General features: G+C 37.6%; 2 protein-coding genes across 2 annotated transcripts; one reads left to right on the top strand and one right to left on the bottom strand.

Moving 5' to 3' along the window:
• Positions 1-2,024: 2,024 nt before the first annotated feature.
• LOC107880375 (S-protein homolog 23-like) lies at positions 2,025-2,459 on the bottom strand. Its single transcript, XM_016791689.2, has one exon. It carries the CDS (start codon positions 2,457-2,459, stop codon positions 2,025-2,027), a length of 435 nt encoding a protein of 144 aa, XP_016647175.2.
• A 3,834-nt stretch (positions 2,460-6,293) lies between these two features.
• Positions 6,294-9,221, top strand: LOC148920013 (uncharacterized). Its single transcript, XM_089044517.1, has 3 exons — positions 6,294-6,888; positions 7,003-7,426; positions 7,622-9,221. The coding sequence occupies exons 1-3, from the start codon at positions 6,294-6,296 to the stop codon at positions 9,219-9,221; spliced, it is 2,619 nt and encodes an 872-aa protein (XP_088900643.1).
• Positions 9,222-15,481: the final 6,260 nt, after the last annotated feature.

Genomic DNA, 15,481 nt, shown 5'->3' with positions numbered 1-15,481 from the left:
ATAATAATGTTTGTACTATTTCAAGTAACCCTATTTGAATGCATTTAATTGACTACTTACCACATCATGTGGTGAGCTATGCGATCAATTAAAGTGGTCAAATTTATTTTAATAAAAAAGAAAGCTAAAATATATGCCACCTATTATTGTTCTAATATATGCCACAAGAGGTCTAAGGTTTGAATTCCCACGACGTCATGTGACAATGTGACTGCTGTTAGAATGACTCTTAAATAATCTGTTAAGTGATGATGTAGTATTATGGGACTTATTTTTTTAACTTAAATTGATTAAAATATTAATATAACATTAAAACCAATTTAAAATAAGAAAAAGATTTTTTTAAAACTAAAAAGATTAACCATACCCCCCTCTCCTCCCTCTTCCTTTACCCACGGCAGCCATCTCCCCTTCCCCAAGCACCCACCTCTGTACCGTTACCCAGCCCCCTGTCCAATCCATTCCTCCCCACTCTCTCTAGCCAGCCATGATTACGATCTCTCCTCATACGTTGAGACGGACAGTGACATCCTTTGGAAGGCCGCACCAATACTGGTGGTTTTTAAAAGAATAACTAGCAGCAGCATAAGAGGAAGAGCATTTCTCTGAACGGGACTCCTTTTTTCTCTCTCTGTTTTTTATTTTCTTTTCAAGTAGGAGTACAAATTTTTAACCCAAAAAAAAAAAAGAGTACAAATTAAGTTGAAGAGGAAGACCGTCTCTCTCCCTCTACTTTATAGTTCAAAAACCCAAGATTACTACCACAAGGACATGCTCATCTAAGCTGGATTGAGGCAATCATTTCCTAATTATTTCAAAGGGAACTTAAATGCTCCAATCAAATTTCACGAATGCTTTCCTTGCCATGAAAAACAAATACATTTTCATTCTAACTTTATGACAATATACTATTTTCGTAAATATATAATTAAATGCTGGTCTCGAATATATTGCAACAATGTGTGGTAGGAAACAATTGTCATATACGTGAATAAGAAAAAAATGTTCCTAATTTTAAACCTATAGCTGTTTCGAGTTTTTGATCATCCAGCCCAGCATGCATGCATATGTTCTCAGATTCTTTTGGCAAGCCACATAAATAGGCTAGATATGGATATATATGGTAAATTTTCTCTTTGGTGAGGTCGCATATATATTTTACTTTTAGCTTTTTAATTAGTTCAATACCACACGAACGCCAACCGGACTTTTTTTCCTCATTAAGATAATTTTTTCATACCAATGGGGTGTTAGTTGGTTGGCTCTCGCCTTTGATGTGCTCCCAAGTCATAAGCTCTCTCTCTCTCTCTCTCTCTCTCTCTCTCTCTCTCTCTCTCTCTCAACTTTAATACCAAATAACTCTTTCAAAATCAAATAATAATACTGAATTCTACAACAACCCAAAAAAAAAACCCTACTATTGCCAGCTGTCCTATTTTTGAGTTTACTTAATATACTAATTTTCGATTTTACCCTTTTGTTTTGGCTTTATTTGTGAGCTTTTGAGGTTGGCTTGTTTTATAAATTATAGGAAGTTCAAAGTCTCTTTGTTATGTTGTAAATGGGCTTTGGGTGTGTTTCTAAAGTTCATTTAATGTAGGTTTTTTTATATAATAATTTGGGCTCCTATATTAAGCATAATAATGAAACTCCCAAAAGAAAAAAGCCCCATGGAAATTGCTCTTGAAACATACCAAATCAGATGCACCAACACTTGAAAGTTGCAATGATAGAATAAAACTTGAAATTGATATCCAGTATCAATAAAACGAAACTTGAAATTGATAATCATACTGACAAGTTGGATTACTAGTGCATAGGAGAGATAAAGACATTAAGAATAAGAAGAGAGCGAGAGATGAAAAATTTGATTGTTCAGCAGACTCACTGTCTTGATCAGACTCCAAAACAAAACCAAGCTATAGAAATTGAATAAAAAAGTAAGAGGAATCTAAACAAAAACAAATCCCTTTATTATATTTATTTTGAGTACAAATATATCAGAACTCAAGGCCCGACAAATTTCATGTTTGAATTTGCTTTTCCCAGTCATACGACTTTATATAATCATCATGCTTGATCCTATATAAGTATATTCCATCCTCTCTCGCACTCCATATGCAATGCACTCCACCACAATCATTAAGAAGAGCCTCGTCATCTCTAAACGCAATAATCATAGCATGGTAAGTTGAGTACCGCAGGTCACAATTGAACTGAGTCGTAAACCCGAGTCGAAATCCAAATTCAAACTGTGATCCAGCAGTAGGAAGACTGCGATTGATTTGATCATCACCAGATTTACAACTGAAGTCAAGTGGTTTGTTGTCCAGATCGTTGACGATACGCACAAAGTACTTTTTCCCAATTGACAAAGTACTGGAGCAGGAACTTGGCTTGAAGGCTAATGAAGCCAAGAGCAGAAAATAGTACAACACCCGTGAAGTTTTTCCTTTCATTTTGCTTATCCTCGATATGATTTGATCCCACTATGTACACTCTAGCTATTTATATACATCTGTTCTTACAGCAAGAGAACAAATGTATGTAAATATTTATTTGGTTTTTTTTTATAAGGTAAATATCTATTTGGTTGGTTTGTTAATTCAATTCCGTTTTAGGGGAGAATTATAATTTTCTTTTTTGTTTGGATTTATGATCTCTTTCTCTAAAGAGTGCTGCTATTTCCACCAGTTGTCCTATTTCTCCACCTACCTTATCTTCACACCAACCAAGTAAATTTGAAAAAACACAATCATATCTTCCACCCACCATTTTTTAAAACTTTTAGCAGGCCCAAATTCATGTGGGGCGTATATTTATACCAAGCATGTAGAGAAGAATCAACCGTTTCCTAATCAATTATGCCTTATAATTTTCTCCATCAGTCATGATTTTTGAGAAATTTGATAATAAGCTCAACTATTCCCTTCATATATTATGCCTTAGAGCACTTTCACCCATCCTCTTTTGCCATGGTAAAAGGGGGCCTAGGTTCCAAAAACAACCATCACCAAGGAAAAGTTGCCATGGAAAGAAGTGGGCCCATGAAACTAGGTAAGCCTAAAGGCAAGACTTGTCTAGGCAAGCTGATGTCATGCTGAGGTCAGTGTGACTTAAGCGGCCAATTTATATACCAAAAAATTCAGATTTTTTTTTCTTTCTATAAATACCTAGTCATATTCTTCACTTCCTACACCAAAATCCATACAAATTCCTCTCCTCATATCTCATGTAAATAGTGGTTACCATGACAATGGATGAGAATGCATCAAAACAATTGCTAGAACAATCACTATTCACGTGACTTAATTGAAATTGGTACTTAGGTGACGAGAGATAAATTTAAAAGAAATTCAACCAAGAACACAACAAACTTCACACACTCTATACCTAGACCAACTATCAAATATAAATTATACCAAAGAATAACATACATGGAGCATACCAAGATATACATGCAAGCCTAGACAATTACTAGTGACAACCTAGGCACTCAGAAGGACCCGTCAATCTAGGCATCCCATGTGCTAGCAACAACTATGGTGAACGTGTGTGAAGACAACATAATCCAGCAAACACCAAACAACAGAAAATGATGACTAGTCAACCGCAAGAACACAAACCTAGAAAACAGATGAACATCATGCGATGACTAGTCAACTATCAAGAACACAAACCCAGAAAATTTACAGAGACGGAAACCAGAAATTGTTCACCCAAAACCCACTATTGGGAAAAATTAGTGGTCATCAACTGACCAGGCAATCCACTAAGCAAAAAGATTCTTACAAAAAAAACACTAGCAAGCTCAAGAAATTCTTAGGTCTATTTAGAAAGATGAGCTTTACTTCCTTTGTGCAATCTTCTTCTCTAGCTTAGCAAAACCAGCAACTTAGGTCTTCATGACAATGACAGCTCATTCTTCAGCTCTTTCATCCCATGGCACCAGCTGGCTAGCTCCAACTCAAACAAGAAGGAAATTTGAATTCAAAGGAAGAATGACCAATTTCTTCAAGAAACCATACTCTTGAAGAAATCAATCTTGAATCTGACCTAATATATATGAGAGAGTGTTTGATCTAGCAAGATGAGGTTTTCATATTTCAAATGCAGTTTTCAAAAAGAAAATTTTTGGAAAACTCAAATATGAAAAATATGAAGGTTACACTTGAGGAAGAAGAGAAAATTTATAGAGAAACTTTCCAAAACGTGCCTACAAAAGTGACGGCTACCAAATAAGGAATGCATGCGTTTTTACTCCAAAATTCTTAGGTTAGAATCGTACAAGACAGCAGAAGATTTCGCAGAATAAGACAAAAAAGTGGATAGGATCCAGCTGAAAACAGTAACCTGGAAATCTTACTAACGCAAAGGTTGACTAGTCATATGGAGGAAGGATGACTAGTCATATGGATGATAACTAGTCATACGGAGAAAGGATGACTAGTCATAATATTTAGGAATAGGTTAATGCAATGCAAAACTTACCTTTGTCAAACACAATGTTGTCCATCATAATGTAGCTAGGTAAGAACACCTAGGGATGAAATTCTTAATCTAAACTTGAGCTTGAGAAAATACAATGATTGTCATATTGCAAACTTGTCAAGGGAAGCTAAAAGAAAATTACAAAATCCATACATTTACATTAATCACCTTCATCATCCTTGATTTTATCCTATGATTTATTATTGCCCTTCTATTAGGTTAGTTTCAGCTATTTTTGCTTTTGTTTTTTTGGCTTCTTTGGAAAACATTGTATTTGATACTATAAATCATCAAGCTCAAGTTTAAATAGTCTAGGTTAGACTAGTTTGGAGAGGCCTGCAATCACAGAAACATATCATGCCTTAATCACCTCCAGCATCCTTGATTTTGTCCTTTGATTTATTATTGCCTTTCTCTTAGGTTAGCTTTAGCTATTTTGTGTTAATGTATGGTTTTTACTATTTTCTTTTGGCTTCCCTTGACAACTTTGTAATAGAATGTGTAATGTAATTTATCAAGCTGAAGTCTAGATTAGGGAAAACTTTTATTGGTGCTCTTCTCTAATCTCTGCTCTATGGTGGCTCAAGCAATTTGACAAAGGTATTGAGCATTGCATATCATTACATTAAACAGTCTTCATAAAATGATGACTAGTCATCCGTTTCTCAGATGACTAGTCATCCTTGCTTCCAAATTGGATAACAAACTGTTTTGTCCTTTTATTCTTTCTCTCTCTCACTGCCAAGTGGGTTGTCCGACCTAAGGAATTCGTTGGACATTAAAAGCCACGAGATTTCTCATTTGGCTGTTGTCTCTTTTGGGGAGGAAGTTTTGGAAAGATTGGCTTGCGATCTTTCTCTTCTTCTTCCTCAAGAGAAAACCAAATATTTCATCTATGAGTTTTTCCAATTAATATCTTTTTGAAAAACTGCTTTTGAAACCCAAAATCTGCATCTAGCTACTTAAATCATCTTTCATTTATATCTAGGTCAGATTCAAGATTGATTTCTTCAAGAGTATGGTTTCTTGAAGAAATTGGTCTTTCTCCTTTGAATCCAAATAGGTTTCGGTTTGTGTTGGAGCTGCAAGCTAGTGTCATGGGATGAACGAGCTGGAGAAGGAGCTGTCATTGCCATGAAGAACTGAGCTTCAAGCTTTGCTAAGTTGGAGAAGAAGATTGCACAAAAGAGGTATAGCTCATCTTCCTAAATAGACCTAGGAATTTCTTGAGCTTGCTAGTGTTCTTTGTAAGAATCTTTTTCTACTTAGTGGATTGCCTGGTCGGTTGATGACCCCCAGTTTTTCCCAATGGTGGGTTTCTGGGTGAACAAATTCTGGTTTGCATATCTGTAAATTTTCTGGGTTTGTGTTCTTGATAGTTGACTAGTCATCTGGGTTCTCGCGGTTGACTAGTCATCTTTATCTACTATTTGATGTTTACATGATAATGATGATTTCACACACTTTCACCATAGTTGTTGCTAGCACAGGGGATGCCTAGATTGACGGGTCCTTCTGAGTGCCTAGGTTGTCACTAGTAATCTTCTAGGGTTGCAGGTACATTGTGGCATGCTCTGTGTGTTCTCTTGATTGTGATTGTTCATGACTAGCAGTTGACTAGTCATATGTGTATTTGGTCAAGGTTTAAAGTGTGTGAAGATTGCTGTGTTGTTATGTCTTGTTTGTGTGATTAAATTTACCCCTCGTCACCTAAGTACCATTTTCAATTGGTATCAGAGCGTCAGCTCTTAACAAAAATAGAGAGATCCTAGGATTTGTTTTGGTGTTTAGTTGTGCTCGCTATGGAAAGGGATCGAGTTGCTGGATCTTGCAACTCCCCTCCCTATTTTGACGGCAATAACTTCGCTGCATGGAGAGAAAAATTTGAGATATTCCTTGATGCTCTTGATGAGTATGCAAGTGGGTATCTCACAAAAGAGTGGGTTGCTCCGATCAAGACTGTTGAGGGTGAGGTTGTGCCCAAGCCTAGGTCAGAATGGACTGAAGCTGAGGTGTTTGCTGCATATTCGAACAAGAAGGCCAGAAATGCCTTAGTTACAGCTTTGTCTAGCACACAATTTGCACATATACAACACATCCCTAATGCTAAACAAGCTTGGGATAAACTAAGGGTGGTTCATGAAGGGGATGACCAAGTTAGAACCCTAAAACTTCAGATGGTGCTTGCACAATTTGAAGAACTTAGGATGTCTGAATCTGAGTCTATTTCTGAGTTCTATGGAAGAGTTGAGATGATCACAAATGAAGCCATGAGTCTAGGTCAACCCATTGAAGAGCTTCTTGTTGTTCAGAAAATTCTTCGTGTTCTACCATCTAGGTTTAGAGCAAAGAAAACCGCAATCATGGAGGTCCAAAATTTAAATGAAATTAAGCTTGGCAAACTTGTAGGAAAATTGAAAACCTATGAGATGGAATTGAATATGGAAGAAAATGACTCCAAAAAATCAAAAAGTGTTGCACTTCAAGGAGTGCATGTTTCCTCTCCGAAAGGTGGTGATAAATCCTCAGGTTTTGAGGATGAGATGGCCTTGTTTGTCAAAAAATTTAGGAGAATTCTTAAGGATAAGGGAAAGTTTGCTAGAGAGGGAATCTCTGGGAGTGAGAAACATTTTAGACCATCAACTGATCGGTTTAATGAGAGGAATAAGGATGTCAAACCTTTCACGAAAGATTTTAGAAAATCTGTCAAGTGCTTCACATGTGGAGGCATTGGACACTATGCTGCTGACTGTGCAAACAATCAGGAAAAATACTCCAAAGGAAAGGACAAGGCCATGAAAGTGAGCTGGAGTGAGAGTGAAAGTGAAGGCTCTCAAGATGATTCATCTTCCTCTGATGATGATGACCAACATGTTGCCTTTGTTGCCTCTGTGCAGCCCATGTCTGATGAATCTGATTCTGAGTCAGATGACCTGTCATACGAGTCATTAGGAAGAAAATATGATTGTTTGTTTAAAGAGACCTTGTCCTTGAAAGAAGAGAGCCTCAAACTTGAGGCAAATAACCAAGATCTACAACATGAAATTCTCATCTTAAAAGAAACCAAAAAGGAGTTGAGTGACAAATTTGAGTCTCTAGAAAAAGAAATTGATGCTCTTGTGTCAATTAGGAGTAACCTTGAGAACCAAGTTAATGTGCTCAAGGAAAGTAACATTGGTTTCCAGAACTCAAACAAACAGCTCCTAGGTGAATTGAATGAAGCAAATAGGAAGATTATATCTATGACCATTGGTGCTTCAAAAATTGACAAAATGTTGAATATGGGAAAACTTCATAGGGACAAAGGTGGTCTTGGATTTAATCACTTTGGTTCTAGTTTGTCTAATTATACCACTAAGTTTGTCAAATCAGAAAATTCTGTCACGGTTCCTCTTGATGTTCAGCAGGTTGTCAAGAAACCTAAGTTTGTTCCAACTTGTCACAGGTGTGGGTTGACTGGTCATATTCGACCAGTCTGTCATATGTATAGCAAAGATAAGACCAGAAAATTGTCTCCAAAATCTAAAAGGAATTCCAGATCTTTGCAAGATCAAGTTGATCATTTGCTGAATGAGGTCACTAAGATAGCCAAACTTGTCTCCCTCAAAATGAGTTCTCCTATTGTGCCTAAGTCGACTTGGATTGCAAGAGGTCATACCAAATCTCTTGTTGTGCTAAATGCTTTTGCTGCTTCAAATATCAACTCTTGGTATTTTGATAGTGGCTGTTCCAAACATATGTCTGGGGATAAAAATGTTTTCTCATTTCTCATCCCCTTTGATGGAGGCACTGTGACTTTTGGTGGAGGTCATAGATCTCAAGTTGTTGGAAAAGGTACTGTTTGTATCCCTGGTCTGCCCGAGCTTAAGAATGTTAGATTTGTTGAGGGTCTCACATCCAATCTCATTAGTGTGAGTCAGCTGTGTGATGATGGAATAGTAGAAGTTAGATTCTCCAAGCATGGCTGCAAAATCATTGGAAAAGGTGGCAATGAGATTGTGAGCGTGGCAAGGTCTAGGGACAATTGCTTCTGCATTGATGGTGTCAATCATGCAAAAGAAGTAGTTTGCAACAAGGTTGTAAATGAAACAAGTACTTTGTGGCATCAAAGGCTTGGCCATGTTAATTTTAGAGACTTGCATAAATTGTCCAAGAGAGAGTTAGTAAGTGGCTTACCAAAGCTGGAAAAATCTGATGAGCATGTTTGTGAAGGATGTCAATTAGGCAAACAAGTCAGAGTGTCACACAAAAAGGTCAAACACATTCAAACAAATGTAATTCTAGAACTTGTTCACATGGACCTTGTTGGTCCTATCCAAACCGTGTCTCTTGGTGGAAAGAAATATATTCTTGTCATGGTTGATGATTTCTCTAGGTTTACTTGGGTCTCATTTCTACGTGAGAAATCTGAAACTTTTCAAAGTTTTAAGTCTGTTTGTCACCTTTTGCAAAAAGAGAAAATAACCAGTCATCTGCCTCTTGTTAGAATTAGAACAGACCATGGCTCTGAATTTGAGAATTCTCAGTTTCTGAAAAATCCTGTTCAACACTCTAGGACTAAGCATATAGACATTCGACACCATTTTATTAGAGATCTTGTGGAAGACACAATTTTATCTTTGGAATTTGTTCCCTCTGAAAAACAGCTAGCAGATATACTTACCAAGGCCTTGGACTTTCAGAAACATGGTATACTTAGGCAATCCATTGGCTGTTGCTCAATTGATTGATTAGCTTGTCTGCTCCTTGTCTTCAGCACACTTCAAAACAGTTGACTAGTCATCTTGCTTGTAGTTGCCTAGTCAAGTCCAAATTTTTTTTTGTGTTTTGATGTTGATATGTCACTGTTCATATCACTCATCTCTGCTGGTGTGCATGTTGAATGTTTTTGTGCTTTGTTTGACTTGTGCATAATCCCTTTTCTTGTTTTTGAGCTGTTAGTTGAGACCAAAATCATGCTATCTTGTCCTCTTGGTGAGCCATGTATCTCGGCTTCATTTTGGACTGTTCTTGTTATTATTTCTTAGCTTGTCTCACTCTCTTAGCCAATCTATTTCAAATTTAAAAAAACAAAAAAGGGAAGCGTGACCAATGTAGTCACGGCTCTAGGAAGGTATAAGGTGGTTTGATTGAAGAATCTAGAGCAAAGAGCCGTAAAATTGGGCCATTCAAAGCACTTATGTTCGGGATGTGCAAGTACCACAAAATGAATCATCAAATATTTTGTCAATAGAGAGTGCTGATTTTTTTGCTGTGAGCCCATACTATGATCATGTCTTAAGAATGCAGTGTATACGTGTCTCTCCAAGAGAGATCAGATATCATCTCTTGTGTCCCTTGGCTCTAAACCTCCTTCTTTCCTAAATATGCCTTGTCTCATAGCATGAATTGCATCTCATTGCCTGTCTCTCAGAGTTGATTGTCTATGTACACTGCATATGGTTTTAAACTATTCTTCTTTTTCATTCTCTTTTCTTCATGTGTTGAAGACTTGGTTTAGACTATTGTGCTAATGCAACTTTGATCACTTGATATATGTGCTGGTTCATGCTTATATATATATATATATATATATATATATTTTTTTTTTTTTAAAAATCATGTCTTTCACAGGGTCGATATTATTTGGTGTTTGTCATAATGCTGGTTTAGTTGACTAGTCATCTATGCTTATGGTTGCCTAGTCATCTGGGTGTTTTGCTTTGCTGTTCTTTCTAATATTGCCTTAGTTGACTAGTCATCATATTTGTGGTTGACTAGTCATCCGGCTCTGCCTGTGCCAATTTTGCCTGGGTTGACTAGTCATCTTGCTTGTGGTTGACTAGTCATCCGCTTTGTCTCCTAACCGATGCGTCTTTTTCATTTTTCGTTTTGGCGGTTATTTATTTATTTTTTTCCATTTTTGGTTATGAGCGTTTTTTTCTTTTTGGGTCGTGTCGTTTGCGTCTTTTTCCTTTTTAGGCCTTTTATTTTCCTCTTCTTCGCAGTTTCGTTTGCCTCTTATCTCTCTCTCTGTTCATCAGTCCCGACTTCGTCTCCATTTCAGATTTTTTCTCCCTCTCACTGCTTCGGTCTCTTCGCCTTCTTCCATTTGTTTTCTTCCAAATTTCTTCCCGCTGCTGACCATGTCTTCCTCCAAGCCTCTCCACACTTACCACCGTCGCTCCAAATCAAAATCCACTGACAGGTGGATTTCAATCCAAATCAATTCCTAGGGCTCCTAGAACCCGCCCCTCTTCCTCTGCTCTCTGGATCCTCCCATTGCTCCTTATGGCAAGGCCTCTGCTGCCTTAGCCAGAAAGTTTCCGAACCTTTCTCACTGTGTGTCGTCCTTCCTCCGAGAATGCCTCTCTCAGAGCTCACTGGCTGCCAAGGAGGAGTATATTCAACATCTTTTGAGCCTCATTCCATCCACTTCGACTCCTGCACTGCTCCTGCTGCTGCTGCAGATATCACTGATCCTCGCCACTGCTGAGGACTCGGATGACTCTGTGGATTCTGGTGGCTCTTTGGTGTTTTAGCTTGGTGTTGCTTCTTGGCTGTGTCCTTGTTAGGAAGATTAATTCTGGATAGGTTGTGCATTTTGATAGGGGAAGTTGTTTTGTAATCTCCTTATGGGTAGTCTGTGCATTTTGCTAGGGGGGATTGTTTTTGTTAACACATTGTGGGTAGTCTATGCATTGTGATAGGGGGAGTTGTTCTGTCCTGTTTTGAACAACTAGTATTTGACTAGTCATAAATCTATGTTCTGTATTGTTTTTAACCAACTGTTGTTTGACTAGTCATCCATATATGAATATGTGCTGTTAACCTTGTTCCTATATGCCTATCACTTTGTGGTTAATCCCTTTTATATGTTGTTTCTCTCTCTCTGCCTTTTTGCACTTTCCTTATCAACAAGGGGGAGAACACTCTCAACCCCACATTGCATATTGTTTTAAAATTTCTGTGATAATATGCTTGTTTTTGTGCCGGGAAGATTGGTTGTTCTTGCAGGTACTTTCACTTCATCATCTCATTAGTCTCGGTTTTGGGTTGAGTGTTCTTAGAGAGTGTGTTGTCAAGGAAAGCCAAAATGGGGAGATTGTTAATGTATGGTTTTTACTATTTTCTTTTGGCTTCCCTTGACAACTTTGTAATAGGATGTGTAATGTAATTTATCAAGCTCAAGTCTAGATTAGGAAAACTTTTATTGGTGCTCTTCTCTAATCTCTGCTCTATGGTGGCTCAAGCAATTTGACGAAGGTATTGAGCATTGCATATCATTACATTAAACAGTCTTCATAAAATGATGACTAGTCATCCGTTTCTCAGATAACTAGTCATCCTTGCTTCCAGCTGGATAACAAACTGTTTTGTCCTTTTATTCTTTCTCTCTCTCAGCTACCAAGTGGGTTGTCTGACCTAAGGAATTCGTTGGACATTAAAAGCCACGAGATTTCTCATTTGGCTGTTGTCTCTTTTGGGGAGGAAGTTTTGGAAAGATTGGCTTGCGATCTTTCTCTTCTTCTTCCTCAAGAGAAAACCAAATATTTCATCTATGAGTTTTTCCAATTAATATCTTTTTGAAAAACTGCTTTTGAAACCCAAAATCTGCATCTAGCTACTTAAATCATCTTTCATTTATATCTAGGTCAGATTCAAGATTGATTTCTTCAAGAGTATGGTTTCTTGAAGAAATTGGTCTTTCTCCTTTGAATCCAAATTGGTTTCGGTTTGTGTTGGAGCTTGCAAGCTAGTGTCATGGGATGAACGAGCTGGAGAAGGAGCTGCCATTGCCATGAAGGACTGAGCTTCAAGCTTTGCTAAGTTGGAGAAGAAGATTGCACAAAGGAGGTATAGCTCATCTTCCTAAATAGACCTAGGAATTTCTTGAGCTTGCTAGTGTTCTTTGTAAGAATCTTTTTCTACTTAGTGGATTGCCTGGTCGGTTGATGACCCCCAGTTTTTCCCAATGGTGGGTTTCTGGGTGAACAAATTCTGGTTTACATATCTGTAAATTTTCTGGGTTTGTGTTCTTGATAGTTGACTAGTCATCTGGGTTCTCGCGGTTGACTAGTCATCTTTATCTGCTGTTTGATGTTTACATGATAATGATGATTTCACACACTTTCACCATAGTTGTTGCTAGCACAGGGGATGCCTAGATTGACGGGTCCTTCTGAGTGCCTAGGTTGTCACTAGTAATCTTCTAGGGTTGCAGGTACATTGTGGCATGCTCTGTGTGTTCTCTTGATTGTGATTGTTCATGACTAGCAGTTGACTAGTCATATGTGTATTTGGTCAAGGTTTAAAGTGTGTGAAGATTGCTGTGTTGTTATGTCTTGTTTGTGTGATTAAATTTACCCATCGTCACCTAAGTACCATTTTCATTTTATTTTTTGGCTTTTTTGGAAAACATTGTATTTGCTGCTCTACATCATCAAGCTCAAGTTTGATTAGTGGTTAGACTAGTTTGGAGAGGCCTACTATGACAGAGACAAAGTGTGGCTAAATGCAAATCACCTCAAAGGTAAATCATGCATTACACACATTAGAATGTATTAGGATATTACTAGTCATCTGTTGAGTAACACATGTACTGCCATGTCATTTAAAATGCTCATGTGAGACTCACACCTTGCCAGATTCAACCCCATTGTAATTCAACATTAAAAGTTATTTCAGCCAAGTGTTTAGTTGATTAACAACAAAGAAATCCTATGGATATGGGAGGAAAAGTTTTTTCTTCTTCTTTTGATAGGGAAAAAGGAAGGGATTATGATTATATAGGTTTGGGAAAAAGAAAGCTTACTGAGAGGTAAGATTTGGGGCAGAGACATGAAGAAGGAAAAAAAAAGGCAAGAATGTAAGGAAGAAGGCAAAAAAGAGAAGAGGACATAGCGTGAAGCAAGAGAAAAAAAAAAGGATTAACATCAAAAGACCCCCTTAAGGTTTGAGGTCATTCTCAATATGAGTCATCAGGTTTCAATTTCATTATTTTACACCCTATGATTTTCAAATCTGACCAATTTAAGTCTTCCGTTAAGTTGACCGTTTGGTCAGACGTTAACTGATGACGTGTCCATTAAGGGACCCACAAATCTCTAAAATAAATATATAATATAATATATACAAATTTATAAATAAACCCAATTCTAGACATGTATTTATAAAAAAACCTAAACACTATTTAAACATAGAAACACACCCAAAATCAACCCCAAAGTCAACAATTGTATATTTTTTGGGTGTGTTTATAAATGGGTTTTGAGTGTGTAATGATGAGTTTTGGGTGTGTTTATAAAGTGTTTTGGGTGTTGGTTTTTTTTATAATTTCAGCTTCCATTTTGGGTGTTTTAGTGAAACTCCCTATAATATAATATAATAACATAAAAATAAAAATAAAAAACTTTAAAAATATATATACTTCTCTATCTCTCCGTCCCCTTCTCATCCAAGCTCTCCTACCATCCCCACTCACCCTCTGACATGTCCAGCCACCTGCACCTCCTCTCCGAAGCGTAGCTCCGCCATCTACTACTCGTTTGCCCTCTCTAAAATTTTGAATTCAAACAGGTTTCAGAAAGGTTACGGTTTTGGTTTTGTGAAATTTTGGAAAAGTTGCTGAGACAGAGAGAGTGGATAATCCTTTGTCTTTCAATTTTGATATAAGGGACAATTGAGATAATGCTGAGGAAAAGGAGGGCTTTTGGTTCCCAAAAGGGAGATAGTTGAGATAATGCCGAGGAAGCGAAGCAGGTCAATTCAGAGGAATCAACACCAAATGGGTCGTTTGCCAATTGCTGATGCTGGGTCTAATGTTTTGGGACACAATCCCAAAAGCAACTATTTTTTCAGTGTTCATGGTCTGTTTGTGGGGTTGAGTTCTAAGGGTTTAACAGATTTTGATTCAGTTATGAGCCCAACTTCTCCTCTAGATTTTAGGGTGTTTTCAAATTTGGGCAACCCTTTTAGGTCCCCAAGGTCCAACAATGATGGGTCGCAGAGGAGCTGGGGTAGCAGTAAAGTAGGGTTAAGCATAATAGATTCTCTTAATGATGATGTGAAGGTTTATGGGAAAGTCTTTTGTTGGTCAAAGGTTTATGGGAAAGTCTCTCTTTCATCAGAGAGTAAGAACATTCTTTTTGGACCTGATATGAGGATTAAAACCCCATATTCTTAGTCAAATACCAATTCTTTTGCTTCACCTAAATATCTGCCTAAGAACTATGCAGTTTTCCCTCATTCCAAAATCAAATCTCATCTAGACAAGGGTAGTTCTGACGCCTAGATTTCTAGCCCTGAACCAAATCTGCTACTTTGTTTTACAAAAATCAAAATCAAAATTCTGATACTTTGAACTTTGAGCAGAGCCAGAGACAAGAAAGAATAGGCCTTAATTCAAATCTTCAATGGCATCCATGGCCACCCTCTTCATCAGAACACCATACCCATCTCACTTTTCGCCTAAAACATTCGATATCCATTTCACCCATGCACTGAAACTATCATTCCCTTGAGATGGGGTGGGGATGAGGAAGAGGGGTGGGCAGTGCTGCGGCGGAGTGAAAGGAGAGGAGTGATGGACTTGGTTTTAGCGAGGACATAAGCAGTCAATGGCGGAGCTGTGCTTTGGAGAGGAGGTGTGAGTGGCTGGATTCATCGGAGGGGAAGGGGTATGGGGATGGGGATGGGGTGGTGGGGATGGGAAGAGAAGAGGACACAGAGAGAGAGGGAGGTTTTTTTTAAAAAGTTTTAAAAAAATGTGATTTTATTATATTATATAATTAATTTTTTATTTTTTTAGAAATTTGTGGGTCTGACAATGGACACGTTATCAATTAACGTTTGACCATACGGTCAACTTAACGGAAGGCTTAAATTGGTCAAATTTTAAAATCATTGGATGTAAAATGATTAAATTAAAACTCGAGGACCCATATTGAGAATGACCCCAAACTTTTATGAGTCTTTTGATGTTAATTCGAAAAAAACTATTATGTTAGTG

This window comes from Prunus mume, linkage group LG2, assembly GCF_029339155.1.
Source record: "Prunus mume cultivar Tortuosa linkage group LG2, ASM2933915v1, whole genome shotgun sequence".
Lineage (NCBI taxonomy): Eukaryota > Viridiplantae > Streptophyta > Magnoliopsida > Rosales > Rosaceae > Prunus > Prunus mume.
The sequence above is the reverse complement of the archived record's forward strand: the minus strand, read 5'-3'. Positions and strand labels throughout refer to the sequence as shown.

Coding starts and splice junctions, on each gene's coding strand:
- LOC107880375 (XM_016791689.2), bottom strand. CDS start 2,459: ATGAAAGGAAAAACTTCACGGGTGTTGTACTATTTTCTGCTCTTGGCT.
- LOC148920013 (XM_089044517.1), top strand. CDS start 6,294: ATGGAAAGGGATCGAGTTGCTGGATCTTGCAACTCCCCTCCCTATTTT. Junction 6,889..7,002: donor TTTAAATGAAATTAAGCTTG/GCAAACTTGTAG, acceptor CCTCTCCGAAAG/GTGGTGATAAATCCTCAGGT. Junction 7,427..7,621: donor GATTCTGAGTCAGATGACCT/GTCATACGAGTC, acceptor TGTGTCAATTAG/GAGTAACCTTGAGAACCAAG.